The sequence below is a fragment of the Schistocerca gregaria genome, chromosome 6 (genome assembly GCF_023897955.1).
Source record: "Schistocerca gregaria isolate iqSchGreg1 chromosome 6, iqSchGreg1.2, whole genome shotgun sequence".
NCBI classification, from domain to species: domain Eukaryota; kingdom Metazoa; phylum Arthropoda; class Insecta; order Orthoptera; family Acrididae; genus Schistocerca; species Schistocerca gregaria.
In genome coordinates, this window is record NC_064925.1 from 249469039 (window position 1) to 249495100 (window position 26062).

Sequence of the window (26062 nt, forward strand, 5' to 3'; positions counted from 1 at the left end):
CCTAAGAAAGTGAAATTGAAACCAATAATAATCAGATGGAAGTTGTTTTTGTTCATGATTCTTGCTGTGCCAAATTAGCAGAAATAGTGGAAACTTATACTGATAGAAAATAACAACAAAATGATTTCCAATACAAGACAAATGAATAGGATACTGTTGATGTTAATAATGTGGGGGTTGTTCACAAAAATTTTATTGTAAATGTTGAGACTTTTGATTATTTTGATTTTTTTATTTATTTTATTTTATTTATTTGTTTTCGAGTTCCATGGATCCTTGACATGAATGTATTGCTAGGATGTAGAACGTGTCAGGTTATTACAGTAATGGCCACATGTAGATGATCATGAGGCAACCAATTTAACATATATAAGCACATGCACATGTCAAATAATCATCCACAAAAATTCAGATAACACCACAGATAATAGTACATATATGATTGCATAAATACTAGTGCAGTAATGGCATAGATGATTAAATAAACAAATTTAAAGTAATTCATCTAAAAAAAAAAGTCTGCCAACAAGTGATATGCTAATCTACAGACTCAGTTCTATTAGAAATGCATGAAATGAAACACATATTCAAGAGGTATTACACATTATCAAAGAATTCCTGTAAAGAATAGAAAGAATTATCCAAAAGATAAAGTTTCAGCTCTGTTTTGAATTTAGTAAGATCTCCAATGACTGATTTATATGGACAGGAAGTTTATTGAGCACTTTTATATTAGAATAATGAACTCCTTTCTGTACCATTCTGAGATTTTTTAAATCATTGTGAAGATCATGTTTTCGTTTTGTATTGTGATCATCGTACACACTATTCTTTTTGTAAATTGCATAATTTTTGTTCATGAAGCACATTATTCATTCAAGAAGATCTAGGACGCACTCTGCTCATAATCCTTATAACTCTCTTCTGTACAACAAAGAATTTATTTGCTTGTGGTTGATTTCCCCATAATATGATGCCATATGTCATAAGCGAATGGAAATAACCAACATATGCAGTTTTGATGGTTTCCATGTCACAAACAGATGCAATTGAGTGAATGGCAAAAACTGCTGAATTCAGTCATATACATCAGTCAGTGATATGGAGAGACCAGTTTTGTTTGTTATCAATATGTAAACCCAGAAATTTGGAAGATACAACTTTCTCTATTTCTTTGTCTCCAAATTTTATTTCAACATTTTCCAATTTTTTGTTTACTGTTTGAAACTGAATGAAATGAGTCTTCTTAACATTGAGGGACAGACCATTTTCAGTGAACCAATCTAGAACTTCTTGGAATATAGTGATCACAGTGTTCTCTAGACTGCAGTTGGCTACCTTCTCAGTCATAATGGTTCTGTCATCTACAAATAGGGTGAAGTGTGCTTCTTGGGTCACGCACTATGAGAGGTCATTTACAAAAATTAAGAAAAGAAAGGAACCAAGCACCAAGCCCTGTGGCACTCCACATTTTGAAGTACCCCAATCAGAGCTGGCAGGCACCTTTGCACAATTGTTTAGTATTACCTTCTGATTTATGTTATCTAGATACAACTCAAGTCACTCCCCTGCTTTATCTTCTAAGCCATAATGCTCAGCCTTTCTTAGGAGAATCTTATGATCTACGCAGTCAAATTCTTTTGACAGATCACACAAGATTCCAAATGGTGACATTTCCTTGTTTATTGATTCAAAGAGTTGGTTGACAAATGAGAAAATGGCTTGTTCAGTTGAAACATCCTTTTGGAATCCAAACTGATTTTTATAAAGGATGTTATATTTATTAAGGTGAGCCATGATTATATTGTACATAAGTTACTCTAGGATTTTTGAAAGACATGTTAACAATGAAATTGGGTGGTTGTTAGAAACCTATGCTTTATCATTCTTTTTGAAGAGTGGTTTAAAAACTGCAAATTTTAGTCTATTAGGGACAGTACCTTGATTTAGAGATTCATTAATATGTGACACAGAACATTAAGAATATATTTGTGGCAATGTTTCAATACTTTGATAGATATATTGTCCACACCAATGGAATGTTTGTTTTTCAAAACAACAGGATGTGTGTAAGTATTAAATGAAATTGACAAAATTGATGATTTAGTGACAAGCTTTCAGGTTAAAGAAGGATGCAAAGCTTATGTAATTAACAGTGAAGTTAACGCAATGCCATTAGTAAATTCTTATGCAAGCAATGTTATGGATAAATGAGTGCATGTTGAAAAGATGAAGGTTGCTAAAGGAAATAAAACTGTCAGAAAATGTGCAGTAGTAAATATAGGAATGAAGGCTTTGCTGGTGAATTTCAGTGGCAAAGTCTTTTCAGGTTGTCAGCCAACTCAAGGCATTATTCTGAAGCAATGTTTCAACATGTTTCCTACTAATCATCTTCAGGTGGAGATGACTTTACCTGAAGATGACACGTAGGAAACTCGTTGGAATATTCTAAAAAATGGTTCAAATGGCTCTGAGCACTATGGGACTCAACTGCTATGGTCATGAGTCCCCTAGAACTTAGAACTGCTTAAACCTAACTAACCTAAGGATATCACACACATCCATATCCGAGGCAAGATTCGAACCTGCCCCCTTTAGCAGTCGCACGGTTCCGGACTGCACGCCTAGAACCGCAAGACCACCGCGGCCGGCTGGAATATTCTCATAGAACGATGCCTTCACTTAGCTGATAACCTGTAAAGACTTCATCATGAAGAATCCAGTATGTAGTTTTAATGTAAAGATTGAGTGTGAGTATGATATTCAAACAAATTATAGTTGTAAAAGATGCACTGTACAAAAAAATGTATGTCTGCTTTGTTGGCCTCATTTTATTTGAAGGAATATAATTAAAAATCATGATGCAGGATTGAATTTAAAGAATTAAAGCTATTCTTTCATTGTATTTAAACTGTTGTTTCCAAATATGTTCACATTTATTGCATTTCACTTTTTGTTGTAAAATTGATGTATTTATAGAAGACTTTTCTCTCATAGCTTTTAGCATGAAAACATGAAATATTCAAATATTCCTCTTCATCTCTATCATGCCCCATAAGCTGATTAATGGTGTGTGGCTGATGATGCTTTTGGTACCACCATCTGATTCTCCCCTTCCTTGTTCCACTCACAAAAGGTGTCTGGGAAAAATGATTGTCAATAAGCCTATGTATTTGCTGTAATTTCTTTTATTTTCTCATGCTGGGCATTACATAAGATGCATGTGGGAAGAAGTAATATGTTATCCAACCCTTTTTAGGCAGTGCTCTGTCAAAACTTCATTATTAAACCTCTCAACTATACACAACTCTTCTCTTGTAATGCCTGCCTATGGAGTTTGTTGGCCATCTTAGTAAAGCTCTCACATGGACTAAACAAACTTGTGATGAAATCTTTCCCAGCTTGTCTACCACTCCTATCTGGTAAGGGCCAATATTGATGAACGATGCTCAAGAAGCAGTCAAACAAGCACCTTATAAGCTACTTCTGTCATAGATGAGTTACATTTCCTTAAGTTTCTTCCTATGAGTCTCAATCTAGCATCTGGTTTTCGTAACATATATTTTATGTGATCATCCCACTTAAGGCCACTCTGGACAGGTACACTTAGATACTTTGCAGCAGACACTGTTTCCAACAGTTTCTCATAAACAGTCATACAGAAGTTGCTTTCCTTTCCTATGTCTGTACAGTATGTTGCATTTATTTCAGTGTCAACTGCCAGAGCCTGCATCATTCATAAATCCCCTGCAGGTCATTCTGTAAATTCCTGCTATCTTCGGGCACTACTATTTTGTTATAGACAATTGAATTACCTGTGAACATTATCAAGTGCATTTGATGCTTTCTGCTAGATAGTTTATATAGACTGCACACAGAAACAGAATATCACAGGCCCTTTGGGTACTGTGGAAATTACCTTTACATCTGTTGATTTTGTTCCATTAAGAGCAACATGTTGACTTCTATCGGCAAGAAAATCTTGAAACCAGTCACAAATCTGGTCAAATTATCAGTAAACTTTTTCATCAAAAAACAATGCATGATATTATCAAACACATTCCTGAAATCAAGGAACATGGCATCAACCTGAGAGCTAACTGAGTTTTGCAAGATCTCTGTTTGTGGAATCCATTTTGATTTTTTCAGTGGAGATTTTCATTCTACAAAACAGACATAATTCTTGAGTATAAAACATTTTTCATAATTCCACAACAGACTGATTTCAACAATATAGGCCTACAATTGTGTGTATCTGTCTTATGTCGCTTCTTGAAATTGAGGTTAATCTGCACATTTTTCCAGTCACTACATGCCCTTCATTGTTACAGTAACCTGTGATAAATTGCTGTTGGGAAGGGAGCCAGTTCTTTCATGTAATCCTTGTAAAAACTTATTGGTATCTTATCTGGTCGCGATGCCTTTCTGCTACAAAGAGATTGTTGATGAATTTCTATTCTGCAGTCAAATATCTCCAGATCTGCCATTTTGAGGTTCATACAATGACTGAAAGGATGACCATGGTAAGTCTTCTGTGCTAAAACAAATTCAGAAGACTGAATTCAGCAAATATAAGTACATGCAAATACAAAGCATGCCAGCAGCTGTTCCTGTGAGTCCAGTTTAGCTACTGTAACTTCTCGTACACTCATGTAAATATTGTCGTAGTTTGTAAACAGCACAGAAAGCTCAAAAGAGAATAGTGAGGCAATATAAATAAGAATGACTACAAAAACAGCATTTCAAACCTCTTTCACCACAACTTGCCTCTTCCTAGGGTGATGAAATTGTTGTCTGCAGTTAACATGGAAAATTTAAGTAAATGTATGCATGACTTCTAATAGTTCCTTCTAAAATTAAAGCATACAGTGGAAAAATTGTATTATTATTATTATTATTATTATTATTATTATTATTATTATTATTATTATTATTATATTATTATATTATTATTATTATTATCAACATCATTATTACTAAAGGGCACTAAAATGATATGAGGCCATGTGTTTTATGAAATGAATACTGGTACATATATGACTGAATTTTATGTTATTTACAAATGTGATGGATGTCATAGTTGAAATATTTCATTAATAATGCCGAATTTGGATAAGAACTTTATAGTGTCCATCTTGAAGTATCTGCCATTTCGTGTTCTTGTGCATTTAGGTGGCACTTTACAGAGGATCAAACAATTCTGTATTTCCTTCCTTTGTATATATTCAATATCACTTTTTAGTCCAATATGGCATGGGTTTCGCAAACTTGAGCAGTATTTTAAGATGGGACTAACAGAGATTTTTGGGCAAACGTTTTCTTGATTGTCTACATTTTCCCCAGAATACTATTAACAAACTGAAGCCTCCTATCTGTTTTCTCTATGACTGAGACAATTACATTTCATATCTGCATTAAACTCTTCTTTTCTAAAACTAAAAAATAAAATTGAAAGAAAAATAAAGGATGGAGCCCCTCAATGCCCACACCAGCATGATGCCCAACACAAAAGATTTATGGCCATCTCTGCATAACAGTTACTGTTCACTAAGTGAGCTCTCTGACAATTTGGGTACTTCTATGTTTGCATACATCTGGTTAAGGTTAACCATTAATGTGTGCTCATCTGGAGATAGATTGGGTAAAAAATTGTATGAAGGGTATCAGTTTGAAGGGCAGAGGAAAAAAGTGGCTAGGCAAGAGCCAAGAGAACAACCTCTGCAATAGTGGAGTTGGGTCGTGAGAGCAGTAGCGGATTACTTGCTGTCTGTGACAGGTCTTGTAAGTGTAGGTTTTGTTAGTAGTGGGTATCATGCATGTCAGAGCAATAGATCATTATAGTGGAAAGCATCATGTGTGGCAGTGCAGTGCACTGCCTTAAGCTCTCTGCTGCACCATGTCATTAGTGACTTGGCATTGCATGATCAAGCTGATGGTAAATGGCAGTAGCTCACTGTTGGCTCAAATCTCTTGTTTACTACATGGTGCCATTTTGTTGCAGCTGCTACTTGAGCAGCTTTGCTCACTCAGCATACTACACTGTATGTTCCTTAGGGAGCTGCTGGCTGTTCTGTCACGCATGGGCAATGTATGCTGCCTGCTTGTCTTCTTTTTCCCTCATACTGGTCACCTCCATAGTTTTCAACATCACTGCCATTACTTTTAGGGGGACAGATGTGTTCTTGGCATTATTCTCCTTTGGCGCTGCTGAAGAAGTTGCAGGTGCAGGCACCATAAAGCTCTTCTGCACGGGTTCTGGAGTGTTTGCCAACATTTGCACCACTTCTGCTGATTGTAGTCCTTGGGCAAGGATTGCATGCAGTTGCCTCAAGCTATCATTTATATCATATGCCAGGGCAGCTGTGGAGGCAGCTCTCTCTGCTGCCATGATAGCTTTGAGGACGATGTGGCTTCCTCCGTGGTGGTGTGGAAGTCGACACCACTGTTCTTCTCAACGGCGTGAGCTACATCTCATCCATCATGGGTACAACATGGGTAGTCATCCCCACTGCTGACAAACAGCTGCTTGTGCACTGTCTCTCAGCTGAGCCAGGCTGTTTCTTGCCCATCGTTGTCACCATCGTCATCTTTTGCACTACTTTGGTGCAGCTGCAGCCCCTTACCACCTTACGCATGGCTGTGGCTTGAAGAAGCTGTGCAGCTATGCCAATTGGTTGTGTGTGGTCTGCCACATTGGGCACCAGTTGGCAGCACTTCTCTAGCATGGTTGCAGGTGCAGCTGTCGTGCTTGCTGGAGCAGTCGATGCACCTTGCCATATTGCAACAATACTTAGCGATGGCTCTCACACTGCACATGAAGCAATCAGAGTGAGGGTCTGTGCCATATGAGAGAGCTTCTACCATAACAGGGAAGCCCAGCAGCTTCCACAATGTGCAGATGTTGCCCCTGCCATTGGCTGTTTGCATGGTCATGGCACAGAGTTGAAGTCTCTTCTTGTTTGTCTGGTTGTGCAACATTGTGGCTGCGTTACTGAAACCAGCCCTTCTTCAACTGCTGTTTTGCTGGAGCACCAAGGCAGCCCCCCTAAGAGTGCCTTGGTTGTCTTCTTTCTTACAGGAGAAGGCGTCTTCTCAGGTGCAGGAGGTGTGTCGGTGAATGGGCGGTAACAATGCTCGTCACAGATATGTGGTTAACCACGTTTGCTGCCAAAACACAGATCAGCGAGTCTGAATTGACAGACTTGTAGACCACTTCATTCTTCGTGCAGCTCATCATTAAGGTGAATAGTGCTGTCCACCTACCTGTGCATTTGATGAACAAAGGGGGGGACAGGCTTCGACTCATCTTCTCGATTTTTCTTTGGTTGGTCAGCAGACTCACTGAGTCACAAAATTAATGGCCCCCTCTTGGTAGCAAGTTTTTTCTATGCAGTCTTCTTTCCCATGCTATGGCACAGAGACCATGACAATCTGCTTGTGTTGTGAAAAAAAACACAAGACAATTTGCTCCTCACCATGGTGACTAGGACATTTCATTAATGCACAGTATTACTTTCTGGACACATTCATGCATAGTTTTACTTTTCTAGACATATAGAGCAAGTTGCCAGTCTTTGCACCTAACTTACAAGGTGTGGTCTCTCAGACTGCTCAAGAGTTTTTGACCTCGCTCTCCAAGGTAAATTCTTGTAGAATGCATCTATACTCCCACTGCTCTCCTTAAATTGTCAACCCTATAATGTTTTACTGTCAGTAGCATTACCATCTTCTTTATTTTCTGCTAACACATGTTGTTAAATTATGTTGGGGTTACCCTGACCATGCTTCATAAACTATGTACCTACACTGAACAACCAGAATATTATGACCACCTATCTAATAGCCAGTACGTCCACTTTTGGTGCAGATTACTGCTGTGATATATCATGGAGTGGAAGCAGTTAGGCTTTGGTGGGTTACTGGTGAGAGTCAACACCATATCTGCACACACAAGGCACCTAATTCCCATAAATCGTAGGGAGAGAGTGATGAACTCTGACATCCCAGATGTGTTCAATAGTGTTCATATCTGGTGAGTTGGGGAGCCAGCACATTCATTGGAGCTCACTAGTGTGTTCTTTGAACAAATCTATTACACTCATGGCCTTGTGACATTGTGCATTATCTTGCTAAAAAAAACACTGTCATTGGGAAACATGGTTGTCATGTAGGGGTGTATGTAGTCTGCAACCAGTTTACAATACTCCTTGGCCATCATGGTGCCTTGTGCAAGCTCAACTGGACACATGCATAAACATGTGAATGTGGGCATAATGGAGTTGCCACGAACTTGTCCCCATCCCACAGTACAGGCGTCAAAGAGATGTTCCCCTGGAAGACAACAAATTCACACATTCCCATCACCATGATAAAGAAGTTATCATGATTCCTCAGACCATAAAATGCCTTGTCACTGTGCCAGTGTCCAGTGCCAATGGTTGTAATCTCACCCTTCCACACACCACCATTAAAGTTCTCATTCTTTGCAAAACTTCAAGAGGAGTAAGGTTACAAAAGAAGAACTTTTTCTTCACTTATCTTGATTATCTTCTTGTTGTTGTTGCTGTTGGCTCAAAATCTTGTTGTGTCTAGGAGTATATTCTTGCTGCTGAAAATTTTGATTTAATGTTGTGGGTTCTTGTTGCACTAAATAAATGATGAAGATTTGTCTGTTGCTATAAATATCTTTTAATTTTATCACATTCTTCTAAATCACACTAGCTTTACAATTCCCACTTTCAAAAAACCAGTAATTACATTGCTATTGACAAGTTTACCAATATACATGCATTTCCATCAGAGGCATGCCCACCACTATCTACATTCTGTGTTTCTCACAATTTCCAAAGAGTTTACAATGCAAACAGGTTTACAAACTTTCTTGACAGGAGAAGATTCTTTACCAAATTATATCACTATTTTATAAACAAATCCAGAAACAAATTTAATAATTAACATTTGATTGTACAATTAATAATATGAAATTTAAGTATAGCAGAAGGTCTGTAATTTAAATTATTCTTAAAAGAATAGTAATTTTAACTGTTAGTATATATTGAATGTTACACATTTATTTCTTTTTTTGTACATTTTAATCTGAAATATAAGACGTCATATATAAAAGCATTTGAATTCTATTAGTGAAAGAGCTGAGATAATTTTAACCTATGCAAGAATCAATAGTATACATGGAATCAGTTATTTCTATATTTAAAAAAAAGGTAATTTTAGAGGAGGGTGACTCGTTATATGGTCATGTGTGGTCATGTGCCCATTTCAGTCACAGTTCCCAATGTTGTGGTGTTAACATTGACAAATGCTTGGGTCATTGTCTGTGGAAGCTCATTATTAGGAATTTTCATTGCACTGAATGTTCAATCACACTTGTACTCTGCCTAGCATTAAAGTCTGATGTTGATTCCATCAGAGTTTGCTACCTGTCTGGTTTTACCAGTATTCCCAGCCTAGAATATCCATCTGTAATGAGGGGTGGCTGTCCAGCCACCCAACTTTGGAATGTGGTTTCACCTTAGTTTTGCCATTTGTTGAAGGGATTCACTACAGCACTCCTTAAACACCTGACAACTCATGAAATTTCCAAAACGCTTATGGTGAGCCACCAGCCCACCACAATCTGCCCTTTGGGCAAACTCAAATAGATTGTGCACCTTCTCCATCCTACACACAGACAGAATTCTCACTGATACTACTTGCACCATGTATGTGTCTAACTAGGTCATTCCTTGCCAGGTGATGCTGATATCAACTGTATGGGTTTATATTGATAGTAGGTCAGTAGTCATAATGTTATGGCTGATCAGTGTATTTCCTACAGTATAATACAAAATGTGTTCACAGGAATGTGCCAGTTCTAACAATTCTAAGTTTGTCGGAGTTATTAGTTGGTGCACAGATGAAGATGTCCGTGATATACACTATGTGATCAAAAGTCACAAAAGAGGCAAAAAGTAAGGAAAATGACAAACATATTATCAAGTCATCCAATAAAACTAAGTCCTTGTGGAAAGCTGTGCAGGATCTTACGGGGAAGGAGACAAATCACAAAAATATTGTGTTATCACATGATGAAGTAATGTCACTGACCCTAGGGCAGTTGCAAACAGTTTCAATATAAAAAAGTTGATCATCATGGTATGGGTAACTATAGGCCTGTGTCTCTATTGTCAGGGTTTTCAAAAATTATTGAAAATGTGTTCCTTTCAAAACAAATTACATTCTTTGACAAGAATAACATTATTTCTGGATGACAACATGGGTTCAAACCACAGAGATCAATTGAAATAGCCACTTTCAATCTGTTAAACCATGTCTTAAATGCAGTGGACAACCACAGAAATATCTCCGCTTTATTCTTGGACTAAACAAAAGCTTTTGATGTGGTTGATCATTTTATACTCCTAAGAAAGCTTGAATGGTATGGTGTAAGAGGTGTGCCAAATCAGTGGAGTAAATCATATTTGGAATATCGCTCTCAGGTAATTGAAATTAAGTACATGGAAGGAAATTAACTCCAGGTACCCCTTTCAGAACCACATGGACTAAGTCATGGTGTTCCACAGGGCTCCATTTTAGGTCCCTTTCTTTGTTTTGGTCTACATTAATGATTTCCCATTACATGTTAGTGATTCTGAACCAGTACTATTTAGATATAACACCAGTCTACTGATTGAAGGGAATAAAGAAGAAAATCTTACTGCATCTGCAAAAGATATTACAAAAAGAATGCCTGAATGGTTTACCAGAAACAGGCTAATAGTAAATTCCCAAAAAACGGTACTAGTGAATTTCCACACTGATCAAAATAAAAATGCGGCACAACCTGTAATATGTATAGATAACCAAAACATCGGTGCTGTCAATGAAACTAAATTTCTTGGGATTCATATCCAGGAAAGACTTCAATGTAGCACTCATATCACATCCCTAAATTCAAAACTAGCAAAAATGAGCTAAGTAGTAGGAATACTCTGCAAAAGTACTAGTGCTGAAGCTGTTAGGGCTGTATACTTTGCACATGTACAATCAATACTGAAGTGCTGTATCATTTTTTGGGGAAATGTATGCCAGGCCATAACAGTTTTCAGGAAACAAAAGGCAATTATAAGAATAATGAAATGAGTGAGCATCAGAAAACTATGCAAAACCTTTCTTTAAAGATTTAAAGATTCTACCCCTTCCCTGTACTTATATACTGGAAGAAATCACACATGTCAAAAAAAGCATACTGAGAAAAGAAAACCTTTTTCCTCAAAAATAAAAGTGTCCATGATTACAGTACCAAGTCAGACAGTGACATACATGTTAATCATTGTAACACCACATTATGCCAAAAAGGTGTATTCATGCAGGAACAAAACTTTACAACAGATTACCAAGACATATAAAAACTCGTCCTGAAATACAAAGCTTTAAATAGTCTGTGACAACCTACGTCCTGGAAAACTGCTACTATTCAATCTCACAGTATCTTACACAAGAAAAAATGTAATTTGTATCTTTAATTGCAGAAATAAGTTATAAATAAACAGTATTTCAAAAATTTGTGATTATTAACTGTATAGAACCAATTTGTCATAAAAATTTTAAATAATGTATGTTTGCTGTTTGAAAAACCAATAGCTAAAAAGGTTTTCTGTCCAATATCCTGTGTAAAATGTATGTGCCAAAATAGAGATTTATATGGACAAATAAATAAATAAATAAAGTATCCAGATACACCCAAAAACATACATTTTTCATATTAGGTGCACTATCTGTTGATTGACAGAGACTGCTGACAGTTGAAGAGGGTCATAATATGTAATAGCCAGACACTTATCCATGCCATCACACAGGAATTCGAAACTACATCAGGATCCACTGCAAGTACTATGACAGTTAGGCAGCAGGTGAGAAAACTTGGATTTCATGGTTGAGTGGCTGCTCTTAAGCCACACATAATGCTGGTAAATGCCAAATGAGGCCTTGCTTAATGTAAGGAGTGTAAACATTGGATGATTGAACAGTGTAAAAATGTTATGTGAAGAGACAAATCGTGGAGAGAGCTAGCACCACATGTTGTTTTGCATGACACTATCACAGCACAGGCCTACACTGATGTTTTAAGCACCTTCTTGCTTCCCACTGTTGAAGAGCATTTCAGGCATGATGATTGCATCTGTTCATAATGCACAGCCTGTGGTGCCTGACAATAACATCCCTTTAGTGGACTGGCCCTCACAGGGTCCTGACCTGAACCCTACAGAACACCTTTGGGATATTTTGCAATGCTGACTTTATGCCAGGCTTCACCAACTGATATTGATACTGCTCTTCAGTGCAGCACTCCTTGAAGAATGGGCTGCCATTCCCCAAGGAACCTTCCAGCATTTGATAGATCATATGCCTACAAACTGTCATCAAGGCTAAGGGTGGCCAACATCATATTTAATTCCAGTATTACCAATGAAAGGTGGCACAAACTTGTAAGTCATTTTCAGCCAGGTATCCAGATACTTTTGATCACATAGTGTAGATCAAGAAATAGACAGAAAAGATGGTGATTATGCAATAGCCAGTGATCACAATTCTGCTGGTGAACAAGAGGATCATTCAGAGCAACTTCAGGATAATGGTGATGGAGACCTTCTGTTTCTCTGATAAAATACTTGAAAGTGTTAGTTAACATCAGGTGTGTTAGGAGTGGTGGTAAATGAAGATGTAGAGCCCAGCACTGAATGTAAGTCTTGCACACCTTTTTTTCCTGTTGAGTGCAATTTTTAAGTGCAAGATTAAAAGCTGGAATTCAGTTCTATGTGAAAATTTATGTCCTAAAGAGATACTATAATTTTTCAGAATGCAAAATTAAATTCTCTGAGAGTGTTTTGAGTGTACTATTTAAAAAAAACATGAAAGTATGTAATTTAGTGTGATAAAAAGAAAAACAAAGCAAACTTTATTTAGTGAAATAAAATCAACAATCAGAATTTAAAGAGCATTGAAATAATTCTGAAAATAAATGTTTTATAACTTAAACAAAAATGTTTATACCCTGAAGCACATTTTAAACATAGGTGTCTCTGAGACCATACCTTGTAATATAAAATGCGAGAAAAGTCACCTTGTGTGTTAAGAGTTAAATTACTTGCAACGTCTTTCAGATAGTACTTTATTACAGATAACTGAATCCCCTGCAGAAAAGTTGAGTTCACTACTAACATCATCTGTCAGTCATGAATTAACAACATGAACAGCAATGATTCCAACAAACTTCCCTGGGGTATGCTTGAAGTTATTTTCTACATCCATTGATGATTCTCCATCTCAAATACATGCTGGATCCTCCTTCCTCAATCCAAATTTATTTGATACTCAATATGATTGTGATTTGTTATATAAACATTGATATGATACTGCAGCAAATCATACATGGAAACAGTCACTCTATTTGATATGCTTCATTACATTTGTGCTAACATTATGTTTCAAGATTCCACAGTAGACTGTTGTCAATGATATTGGTGAGTAGGTTAATGGATCAATTCCACTAAATTATTTGTAAATGAGAGAGACATCTTCTAACTACTGAGTACAGTCTTTAGTTTACAGTGTATTATGGTTAAAACAGGGACTAAACCAAGCACAAATTCTGTAAAGAAACTAACAGGGTTTCTATCTGGCTCCAGAGTATCATATAATTTTAGCAATTGCAGCTGTTTCTCAGTGCCACTGACACAAATTATATCACTCATTTTTGCATTGGTGCAAGAATCATATCAAGGTTGTATTGTATTGTATTGTATGTTAACCGGGAGCCTAGAAATGACAGAGAGACTCTGTCCATGCTGCAGCTGCAGTGGTTCACAACACCATGATGACTACTGCAGTCCACTTCACCTCTCTGAAGCCCCCCACCCCCAGGAACATCTCACACCAGACAAGTGTAACCACTATGTTTGCGTGGCAGAATAATGTTGGTGTACGTTTACAAGAAGAACTTGTTGGCGTATCAATCACCAACATAGTGTAACTGAGGCGGAATAAGGGTAACCAGCCCACACTCACTGAAGCAAAAGGAAAACTGCTTAAAAACCATTCACAGACTGGCCAGCTCACTGATCAAGGTAGTACTCCTGAATCCTCCTTTGTAAAGGAACATCTGGAAAATGGAGTCAGCTTGTACTTTGTTGTCCTCAGTTTCAGTACCTTTAACTCTCAAGTGTCTGCACAAATAAATTAGATGCCAATGAAAGCCATTAAATGTAACCAGAATATGTTTGGGTTTTATGATTGTCATTTTAATCAGATTCTACTATGATAGTCATTGAAGGCTTGATGTTGCACTCTTTTGCCAGACAAACACATTTACTTTGGCATCCATCCATCTACAGCTCTATGCACTCCTACTATGGAGCAGTTGCTGTTTCTTTACAGAGAATGTATGCCACAGAGAATACTAATAGTAATATGAAAATAGGAGTTCATTCACCTTCCAAATTGCAAACAATGTGTGGCAGAATTTGACATGATTGACACTTTCGTTTCACTTATACTTCATCTACGACTGCCAATGGTGTCTTACTTACTTACCATATTTTGTAGCTGAAATCTGTTGCACAGGAAATGTAATGCCTAAAGCAATCCTGAATTCTGAGTTGCAGAGAGCTGTAAGTTTTGACATGCTTTGTGATTCATATCTATCATGAATGCAACAGATATCTTTCATTATCTCAGCAGAAGGCACATTTAACTGTCTAATTCTGTATTATATATGAATAGAAATGTGAAGTTTACATGAAGTACACAGCTATCACATGCTTCAAATTGATAGTCTGTATTTTGAAGCCTAAGGGGCATGTGAAATAAAGTTTCAGTTTTGTGTAAGCTTATTCTCAGCACAGAAAATGGCCATTCCTAGAGATGGAAAATGAGGTAAGTACATAATAGCTATTGGATGTTATAAAAAAGCAGGTGGATTCCATCTTCCAGCTACATTTTTCTTTCCCAAAATTATCTCTTTTCCAAACATCTTCAGCAGCATTATTTTTATGACATGCACACAGTATATAAAAATCAAAAATATTGACACAGGGTTTTTCAAACTTATCTTTAGTATTTATTACATTTCTTTGGCTAGCAGAAGTTAATGAGCCAATTAGTTTACCTGAAAGCTGTGCTAATTACAAATACAAGTAATACAAAACTTCATTATCATTGTTTACATGCAAACATATACCTACTTGTCAGCTTCCTGATAAAGTAGATGAAAAAGCCATGTTAAGGACTGTAGCATTTATACAGCTAATGTTGAACATATGTTATCAACTTTTGCAATTCATTTAATTCTGGAGTAGAGTTTTAAACTAAAACATTATTACTGGAAACGAACGCCATGTTTTGGCAAGCTAGACAGCACAATTCCACAGCAAATATTGGTGTATCTAAAAGTTCACTTTCAGATGAATGTCCTATTACTCGGTTATTTTAATTTGTAAAAAGCCAGCAAACAACAATAGCTAACTTCAATCTTAATTATTGTAAACTTGCATCCTTCTACTTAGCTGGGTGGTAACGTGCTTGCCTCGCAAACAAGAGGGCTTAGGTTCGATTCCCAGCCGAGTTGGGGATTTTCTTTGCTTGTTGACTGGGTGTTGTGTTGTCCTCATTATCATTTCATTGTCTACTCTGGTGCACAAGTTACCCAATGTGGTGTTAAGTGAAATACAACTAGCACTTGGCGACCAAACTTTCCTGAAAGGGGCCTCCCAGCCAACGGTGCCATACACTCATTTCCATTTTTGTAAAGTTGTAAAAGAAAGGGCACTGGAAGCCATTTAAATTAGTCTGTGATGCATTTGAAAGGAGCAACAGCTATGTCTGTCAAAACAAGGAGATATACCACAGACAAGTTAGCATAAACAACAAGTCATAAAATGTGTCTAGTTTCACCTAGAGTTCACGTTTGAGAGTCTGTTAAGTGATAACAAACTTCCTATTTCAGCCCTGTTGCAGGTGTATCCTACCCTATCAGAGGCTGGGCCACCTGTCAAAACAGCCATAAGCCTGCTCTGCTACAATCATTGCACAGCTTTTTATATTAGTATGACTACAAACCAGCTTCCCACCTGGACGAACGGCCACCGTTGAAATTTGGCCAGGAGAGAAGTAGACCACCCTGTCACACAACATTCAGCTCAACATAACATGCTTGATTTCAATGGCTGCTTCACAATGCAGGCCATTTGGATCCTCCCCTCCATCACCAGTTTTGCTGAGCAGTGCAGATGAGTGTTTTCCTTATAACATGTTCTCTGCTTCCAAAATTATCCCAGCATCAACCTGTGGTAACGTACTGTCCCAACACCCTCCATCCAACAATTTCCACCCCTTGTCCCTATTCTCACCCCCTCACTCTCTTTCTGGGCTGCCCTCGGGCAACACACTCACCAACCTTTGCCCTTTCCTGTTCCTTTCCTTCTTCACTCCTCATTTTTCCTCCACCCCATCACACCTACCTGCCTTGCAACATCCCACTGCAGTACCTGTTATCAGTTTCATCCCTACATGCTCCACCAAACAGTGGTCTTCTCTTCCACCAAATATACCTGGCTATGATGAATTGGTAATTAATGTTGTGAACTGTGTTAGTCTTCAATAATGTTCACTATCACAGTTGGATCAGAATATGAACAGTGGTACTTCCAATAGTTACATGTGGTACATACTATTTTCATACTGAGTTTACTGTTAGATTCCAAGAACAGTGATTTAAGTATGTAATTCCATGACTATGTTATATTTTTTTGTTACATATAAACTTTTGTGCCATTCAATATCAGGTTACTGTACTTGAACAATCACATTATAGGATATCAAATGAGTGTAGTATGTGGCTTGCTGTTTATCTGTGCATAAATAATGATATATGAGACACAATCTGCCCATAAACAGTAGTTCATTCAGCATTCAGAATGCAAATAAAGTGTTTGAACTGTAAACATGGTATAGCAACATCATTGACAATAGCCTATTTTTGACAACTATTTTTTGCCAGACTTTACAGAGGTGCAGCTACCAATGGCAGATAAGCACTGGTAAATATGGTTACATTACAGTGTGTCTAACATTACTGGAATCTTTTTAGGTGGAGATGGCAACACAGCTTGCCCAGAGAATGTGCATGTGCAGCTTATTGTCATTTTTCAGACTTGAAGAAATGTCGAATCATTGACATGAAGGAAATCGAAGTAGCATACTAATAGATCACACAGTCCATTTACTGTAGTAGAATAACTGTGGAACAAGTAATGACAAGACGAAATCAAAACATCAGTATTGCATGAGCAGATGGCACAGGTTCTTTCAGGACTACATTGTGAAAATGTTGTAGGTTAGTAGTTATTTAGGAGTTTGTAAAATATACAGATGGGAACAGCAAAAGCCAAGCAAAAGTTACAGGTAGTGTGTCACCACAAACCACCAGCAATAGATTACTGAAAGCTGGGTTTCAATCTGAAGTTGCCATGCATCATTCTCCCCTGACACCACACCAAAGACAAGAGAAATCTGAATGGTTTATAGCTAAATTCATCTGGGACTCTGAAAGGATTTCAGTGGTATTCAATGATAAGTCTTATATGGTGGTCAGACTGATGCCATTGTATTCATAGATAATCCAGTAAGAAAAGTCACAGGAAGCAGCTGTTCTTGAGACAATGTCTCTCCAAGGACAGTGTTGGAAACTATTGGATATAACAGCAGGACTGATTTGGTAGGAGGCTGATGTGGCAAGAATGGTAAACCCTGCTCATTTTCATACCTATCATGACCATGATATAAAATGGCATACTCTTGCAACATAATGCATGGCCTCACATTGCAGTTCACTTCACACACACACCATGAGAAATGTATTGGCCCTTGACTGGATTGTCCCCTCCCTTCATTTGACACCCAACAGAGCATGTATAGGATGTGATGGAAAGATGTATACTTTCATGAGCTAACACATCCATATGACATTTGGAGCCTGTTTACTTCAATGTTACATGAATACAAGGTTCACACCTTACGCTGATGTTGATAATGGACATCAGGCTTGAATGTAATGAAAGTTTAAACCATTTGATGCCCATTATGTGATAATTATCTCAACAAGTCTGCTAAGAGTGAGACTGTTGTGTCAGACTATTGTTTTAAAGTGTAATACTTTCCATTTCTTTCAGTGCGTACATAATTCTCAACTGATGTAAGTATTTTGCGGAGCTTTTAAAATGTGAATCAACTGGTAGCAAAGGGACATGAGTTTTACTGTATTTACTTATTTTTTACCTCTCGAATAGCTGCATAAAGTCTACATTTTATTTCTTCATCTTGAGATATCAGAGCTGCTTCTTCTGCACTGTAGCCAAGCTTTACTAAAAAATCCAAAGGATGAAATGTGATCATTAAATCTATCATCTCCTCATTACCATCTTGACCTGACTTTATTAGATCCATTCTCTCAACGAAACACACCTGTGAGAATTAAAATATATATTAAAAAGTAGACAGTCCATGTTGGAATATCAAAAATTATGAAGAGGATCATTTGCTACTGAGTTAACGATGATGTATTGAGCTGCATATAGGTGAAACACAAAGGCTATTACATACAGAGCTTCCAGCTGAGCCTTTCTTCAGAAAAGAAAAGAAAATACTTACACATTCACGTAAGCAGACACACCTCACACACACGCATGACACTATCTTCGGTAGTCATTTGTGTACAACAAGTGCCTGTTTGTGTTAATGTGTGTGTTTTCCCTTCTTTTCTGAAGAAGGCTTTGGCTCAAAGTTCAGTGTGTAATAGACTTTTCACTATGCATGTCTGCTACTCAACATGTTATCTTTATGGTACCGTATTAGCAGTCTATCCTTTTCATAACTGTTAAAACATATTTTAAGTATTCATATATGTTATATACTTAGTAATAAACTTAATAATGTTATAAATTAATATCAGACTTTTTTGTGTTGTTCAGCAGCTTTAAGATAATAGTAACTCCTCTGAAAAATGTACCTCTTATCAGGTTAGCACAAAAAAGGACTTTCCATACAAGGCTGAAATGAGAGCAACTGTAGCTATAGTTCACATGAGCTTACACAATTTTCACACTCCACTATACCTCTGTGTGTTAAGATGGATTTAAATCTCATTTATTTGAGAAATAATTTAAGACAAATGTGGTTAAAAAGTTTTAATACTTAACCCACAAGCCAGGAACCTGAGTACCGACTTACACAGTAGTTCACCCATGCATCACCAGATCCAGTCTCACAAGTAAGACTGTATGCCTCTGCCATATATTGATAATGGACAACAGAACTTCATCATCTAAACAAAGCTTTCTTGTGGAAAGGAAAATGGTGCATGAAAATGTTTAGAATGCTAAAGACTGTTTCAATACAAAATGCATGTATTGTTTATCACATCAGTGAGAGGACAGAGAAAGAAGCACATTTAAATATAAACATGCTTTTCATAACAGAACTGATGAAACTCACAGGAAGGGGCTGTACTATAGACCTTTTTCAAAGATTGTCTCAAAGCACAGTGAAAGATCTTTACTACATTTTCATGCTCTGGAACCCAACAGAAGAACATTTCCTTATTCATCTCTTGTAGTTAGAGAAGAGTGTCCTGGATGTTCTGAATTACTTCTTTGTCTGTGTACAAGCATTGTATAGATCGAATGTTGTACAGGGAATTAGATCAGACAAGAAAATAAAAGACCAAATATACGTCGCCTACACCAGTCACCCTGAGATTGCATGTAACTTTGCATTAATCACAGTAAATTCATTTGATAAATACATATTGTGAACACAATGATGATGACAGCACTGTAGTGATTACAGACAACAATTCAACTCAGTTAGCAGAAAAAGCCAATGAAGTTCTCAGAGATGTCAACAACTGGTCATTAAGAAATAGAGTAACTTTAAATGTGGAAAAGACAGACTGTATAAACTTCAGACTAAACAAAAAAAACAATTATACTATATTAAAAGTAAATAATGAGGTAGTGGATTGCGTAACTGATACCAGCTTCTTGGGGATAAATGTAGATTGTTAGCTTAAATGGATGGAACATGTGATATTTTTGGCAAAGAAGGTATCATCAGCATGCTATGCCCTGTGAATATTTGCACATGTGTGCAGCATTTCATGCGTCAAAGTGGTGTACTTTGAATATATGCATTCAATCTTCAGTTATGGGATAATGTTTTGGGGAATTAGTGCTGGGAACACAAAGACTATTTTCAAGATACAGAAAAGAACTGTATGAATAGTAACAAATAGCTGTGACAGAGCACACTGTAAAGATTTATTCAAAAACCTAGAAATTCTGACAGTTCCATGTGATTGCAACTATCAAAACATTATGCATATAAGAAAAAAATCTTAATGTGTACATCACTAACAGCACAATACATTACCATGGGACCAAATCCAGACAGTGTTTACATCTAAACAAAAGAAACCATTCAAAAACTCAAAATAATTTATTATACTATGGAATAAAATTGTACAGCAGACTGTCACAAGAAGTAACAGATGCAAATGATCCGTGCACCTTTAGTCAAGGCCTCAAAAATGTTTACTAAATAAAAGCCACTACACTATAAATGAATATTTAAAATTTAATTATAGATTGTAGCTTAATGTTCATGAACATTGCATTATGTAACAAATTTTTGATATGATTAGAAAAGTAGAACTAAGTAAAATATTTTAAGAGGAATGTTTATATTAATAAGAAACATTGTACAAACATTTGACAACATCCATGCAATGTATATTGTTCTACAGATGAATAAATCAATCAATCAGTCAATCAAGGAAAAGTACAGTGTAGTCAAGAGAGTTTTCCTTTCCACCATAAAATAATCTTAGACAAAAAAACTTAAAGAAATATCAGATTGCAAGGATATCCAGGAAAAGCAGCCTCTCCTGTATCTCCACGCATTGAAAATTATTCTAGACCTTTTCATTAAACAGGGAAGCAGTCACATCCATGCATGTTTTTCAACTCATATTGGTCCTATACCAAGTACTACTTTCTTGAGCTTTGCACAGAACCAAAATAGCATATCCTTGTGAAAATTCATTCCAGAACAGGAATAACAATATTTTTCATGGTTTTCTCCACCATTGCATTTGTTTCAGAAATAGATATTCCACTGCTTTTTTTATTTATTTATATTTTGCTTTTTGCTACTAATTTCAGGGTTGCAGAAAACATTCCCACCATGAGCCAAGCCATCAGGCTGGGTTCCTGCATTCCAGTCTAATGAATTGTCTGATTGCATAAATGCTTCTCAAGGATGATGCTGTAACCCAGAAACTAGTAGCAAAGAGCAAAAGCTAAATATAGAAAACAAACATATTGCATAGCTGAAGGACATCCAATTCTAACACAAAAGGGCAAGTAACTGTTTGGTATATCAGTGATTCTGAAACAGTAGGGAGTTATATCCGTCATGTACCATGAAGAGCTACTATCAGGTTCCAAGTAGCATTGTCCCAATCTCAGCACAGGGGCTTGCCGTGGGTTGCTCCTGTAGACACCTGGTATATAGCTGATCTTGTCACTGTTGGATAGGATAACTAACTTTCAAATAATGGAAAGTCCAGGATGGAATATCGACAGTTATGGAAATGATAGATTCCTACTCACCATAAAGATGACATGTTGAGTTGCAGACAGGTACAACAAAAAGACTGTTACACTGAGTGGTCAGCGATAGTGGCCATGTTTGTGTGAGGTGTGTTTGCTTGTGTGAATGCATGTGTGTTTCTTTATTCTGGTGAATGTTTTGGCCGATAACTTAATGTAACAGTCTTTTCATAGCACCTATCTGCAAATCAGTGTGTCATCTTTATAATGAATAGCAATCTATCATTTCCCTAACTGACAACCTTCAAAAAGTAAGTCTTGTTGATCCATATATTGAGCAACCATAATCTAGCTATTGTTGCATAAAATTCTCATAAAACTGGAGCAGAAGGCAATATGGTCATGAACAGGTACAGTATCTTGAGCCACAGTGTCTACCAAATCGTTTGCACAAAGAGAAGTGACAGTTAACGGACTCAGAATTGTGGGGTCTGAAGTCCGTCACAAAACAAGATATTGTTGCACAAGAACAGAAAAGCTCTATATTCTGGCTTGCTAATTTCATAGTTGTCAGAAGTGCTCCATCATTGTCTGGGCAACATCTCCAGAGCAAGTGGAATGGTTGATTGATGTTCTTTACTTCGTTCTCTTTCAGTGCTTTTGTGACTATGCTGTAAAACTTTTTTCCATTGGTTGGCATTAAAACTGTCACAGGACTCCACATTTGATAGGGATAATAGAGTTGCACTTGTTTCATCATGGGGTGGGTTTCCTTCTAAGGTGATTTACAGACTATGGGATAAATAAATCAGTGACTTGAGGGATCAAACTTGGAAAATTATCCGCTCAGTCCAGGACACTTCAAATACAGCCACAAGGCTGTATATCATGCATTTTGCTCTGATAACGCACATTAACAACTTTGTTTCAGAAGCTCTGAATTGTTAGATGTATCCAGAGTAGTAAATGGTCAATGAAATGAAAGTAATAGATCCTGATTAAACAGAATCTGTGAATGTTTAAGCCTAGCTTAGAAGAGTATGTTACATGTGCTTAAACCTCCTAGTAGGAGAAATGGCGAGGATTTGTATAATGAGGGATGGAAAGAAACAGGTAGCACACTGTTATACTTTCTGGCACATCAGTTTCAAAAGCAACTAATTAGAGTCCTTAATTAGGAGGATAGAGAAGGAGTAGACAATTTTAATTACAACCACAAACAACGTGCCTTTGGCTCTCTCCCAAACAAGATCATCCATAGAATTTTGGGTGTAGCTCCTTAACTCTTTTAGTACCACTGGTTTCAACCTGCAGCCACCATTTTATTAATTTTGTTTTGAACTTCTAGTGCCTTTAGACTAAAACCATCAATGCTATTGCAAGACAGGTTGCTACATGATTGTAAGAGATTGTGATATATATACATATTTGTAGGAGATTGTGACATATTTATAGCTCATATTAAGAAGATCATTGACTGTGACATTAAGTATATCTAAGGTTATTGTAATGTAAATTCGGGTTTTTGTTACCGCTGTTGAAATGAAACCACTGGAGCACAATATATTTCTGATACAAAATTTATTAAATTTTAGTCATATTTTTGCTTGTCATTATGAATGTAATTCACTTCAGGTGTTAGCTCTTCTATTATGTAAGAATACGGCCCAGCTTTTATTAATGTAATCTCTCCTCATTAAAGCTACACTCTACTCCAGGGGGATAACTAAACTTCTTGACTAATGGCTTCAAAGAAAACCAAGAACAGTTAACACATAATTATAGCAAAAGCAAAAAGGAAGCATCTCTGCAGTGTCATGGAGCTTGTCCTTTCAACATCTTTTGCCAGTGTGGCAGGAACAACAGCAGACAGTTTATGATATGCAGCAGACAAACTCCAGTCATCTATGGCACTTGTTCAGCTTACACAGAATAAATGAAAACAACAACCAGAATCAAATTCTTTTGAAAAAAAACTAAATGTACTAAATAACAGACCATCAAACATTGCCAAAATTAGATCCTACCCATGGTTGTGTCAAGGGTATGAATGCTAACATCAAGATTTTCTAACATCATACACAACATAAATACACTCCTGGAAATGGAAAAAAGAACACATTGACACCAGTGTGTCAGACCCACCATACTTGCTCCGGACACTGCGAGAGGGCTGTACAAGCAATGATCACACGCATGGCACAGCGGACACACCAGGAACCGCGGTGTTGGCCGTCGAATGGCGCTAGCTGCGCAGCATTTGTGCACCGCCGCCGTCAGTGTCAGCCAGTTTGCCGTGGCATACGGAGCTCCATCGCAGTCTTTAACACTGGTAGCATGCCGCGACAGCGTGGACGTGAACCGTATGTGCAGTTGACGGACTTTGAGCGAGGGCGTATAGTGGGCATGCGGGGGGCCGGGTGGATGTACCGCCGAATTGCTCAACATGTGGGGCGTGAGATCTCCACAGTACATGGATGTTGTCGCCAGTGGTCTACGGAAGATGCACGTGCCCGTCAACCTGGGACCGGACCGCAGCGACGCACGGATGCACGGCAAGACCGTAGGATCCTACGCAGTGCCGTAGGGGACCGCACCGCCACTTCCCAGCAAATTAGGGACACTGTTGCTCCTGGGGTATCGGCGAGGACCATTCACAACCGTCTCCATGAAGCTGGGCTACGGTCCCGCACACCGTTAGGCCGTCTTCCGCTCACGCCCCAACATCGTGCAGCCCGCCTCCAGTGGTGTCGCGACAGGCGTGAATGGAGGGATGAATGGAGACGTGTCGTCTTCAGCGATGAGAGTCGCTTCTGCCTTGGTGCCAATTATGGTCGTATGCGTGTTTGGCGCCGTGCAGGTGAGCGCCACAATCAGGACTGCATATGACCGAGGCACACAGGGCCAACACCCGGCATCATGGTGTGGGGAGCGATCTCCTACACTGGCCCTACACCTCTGGTGATCATCGTGGGGACACTGAATAGTGCACGGTACATCCAAACCGTCATCGAACCCATCGTTCTACCATTCCTAGACCGGCAAGGGAACTTGCTGTTCCAACAGGACAATGCACGTCCGCATGTATCGCGTGCCACCCAACGTGCTCTAGAAGGTGTAAGTCAACTACCCTGGCCAGCAAGATCTCCGGATCTGTCCCCCATTGAGCATGTTTGGGACTGGATGAAGCGTCGTCTCACGCGGTCTGCACGTCCAGCACGAACGCTGGTCCAACTGAGGTGCCAGGTGGAAATGGCATGGCAAGCCGTTCCACAGGACTACATCCAGCATCTCTACGATCGTCTCCATGGGAGAATAGCAGCCTGCATTGCTGCGAAAGGTGGATATACACTGTACTAGTGCCGACATTGTGCATGCTCTGTTGCCTGTGTCTATGTGCCTGTGGTTCTGTCAGTGTGATCATGTGATGTATCTGACCCCAGGAACGTGTCAATAAAGTTTCCCCTTCCTGGGACAATGAATTCACGGTGTTCTTATTTCAATTTCCAGGAGTGTATGAAATGAGAGGATTAAGAGAGTCTAGCAGAACAACTCGACAGCTCTGCTGGAAGTGTATGAATAATCACAATGTTACCAAACATTGTCAACAATACCGTCAAGTCTCAACTGCACTAGCAACATGTAGAACCTTTTGGACAGCTCGCAATATTCTCAATACCATACACACCCTACTCCAGCCAGCCACCAGTGCAGCTGCAAAACCAGATGTCAATTTAAAGGAATCAGATTACACAACTAACAAATACAAATGAACCACACCCTTATCTTGAGCATCACGTAGCGAAATGTTATTTTAACAAAATGAAATATGCATGTGAAATTATGCAGTTAAAAATGTCAAGAAACAGTAAGATACTATACACTGATGACCTCAAACATACTGCATTTATGTCAGATTTTGTGTCATACACAACTATAATGTGCAGATATCATAGATAATAGACTAATACATTAATGCTGCAAAGTAATAAGTGAATTGTGAACTCACAAAAAAATTGAATGTACAGCTCTTGAAGCAGAAACAGAAAAGGAAGAAGTAGGCAAATGTGCCTTTGTGCACTTTCATTACTTCTTCACCTCAATATCTACCATAGATAATGCAAACTAACAAGCTTGTTCACTGCTTCCTGTCTTATTTGATACTAAAATGATGAACAACATACAAATATCTGTTGCCAGCAGTAGCTTCAAATAATTTCAGATGACTACGTCAACTTCTACAAGGCTGCCAGGAGACATTTGACAAGGAGGGTATCTTAAGATTCACCACAGAATTTTTTGTGGCAGTTAACAGTTCAATTAAATAGGGAGTAAAATAAATTGATACAATATAGCTTTTGCAACAAAATTGAAACTGATTTAATCCTCTAGTCATGGGA

The 26062-nt window shown here is 37.9% G+C and overlaps 1 protein-coding gene across 1 annotated transcript in view; it reads right to left on the reverse strand.

Annotated features, from left to right (window-relative positions):
* Positions 1 to 26062, reverse strand: part of LOC126278544 (uncharacterized) — a 204720-nt gene that overhangs the window by 110385 nt on the left and 68273 nt on the right. Inside the window, exon 3 of the mRNA XM_049978723.1 lies at positions 18331 to 18516. Coding sequence (XP_049834680.1) covers positions 18331 to 18516 — 186 coding nt within the window. The remainder of the gene's footprint in view (positions 1 to 18330; positions 18517 to 26062) is intronic.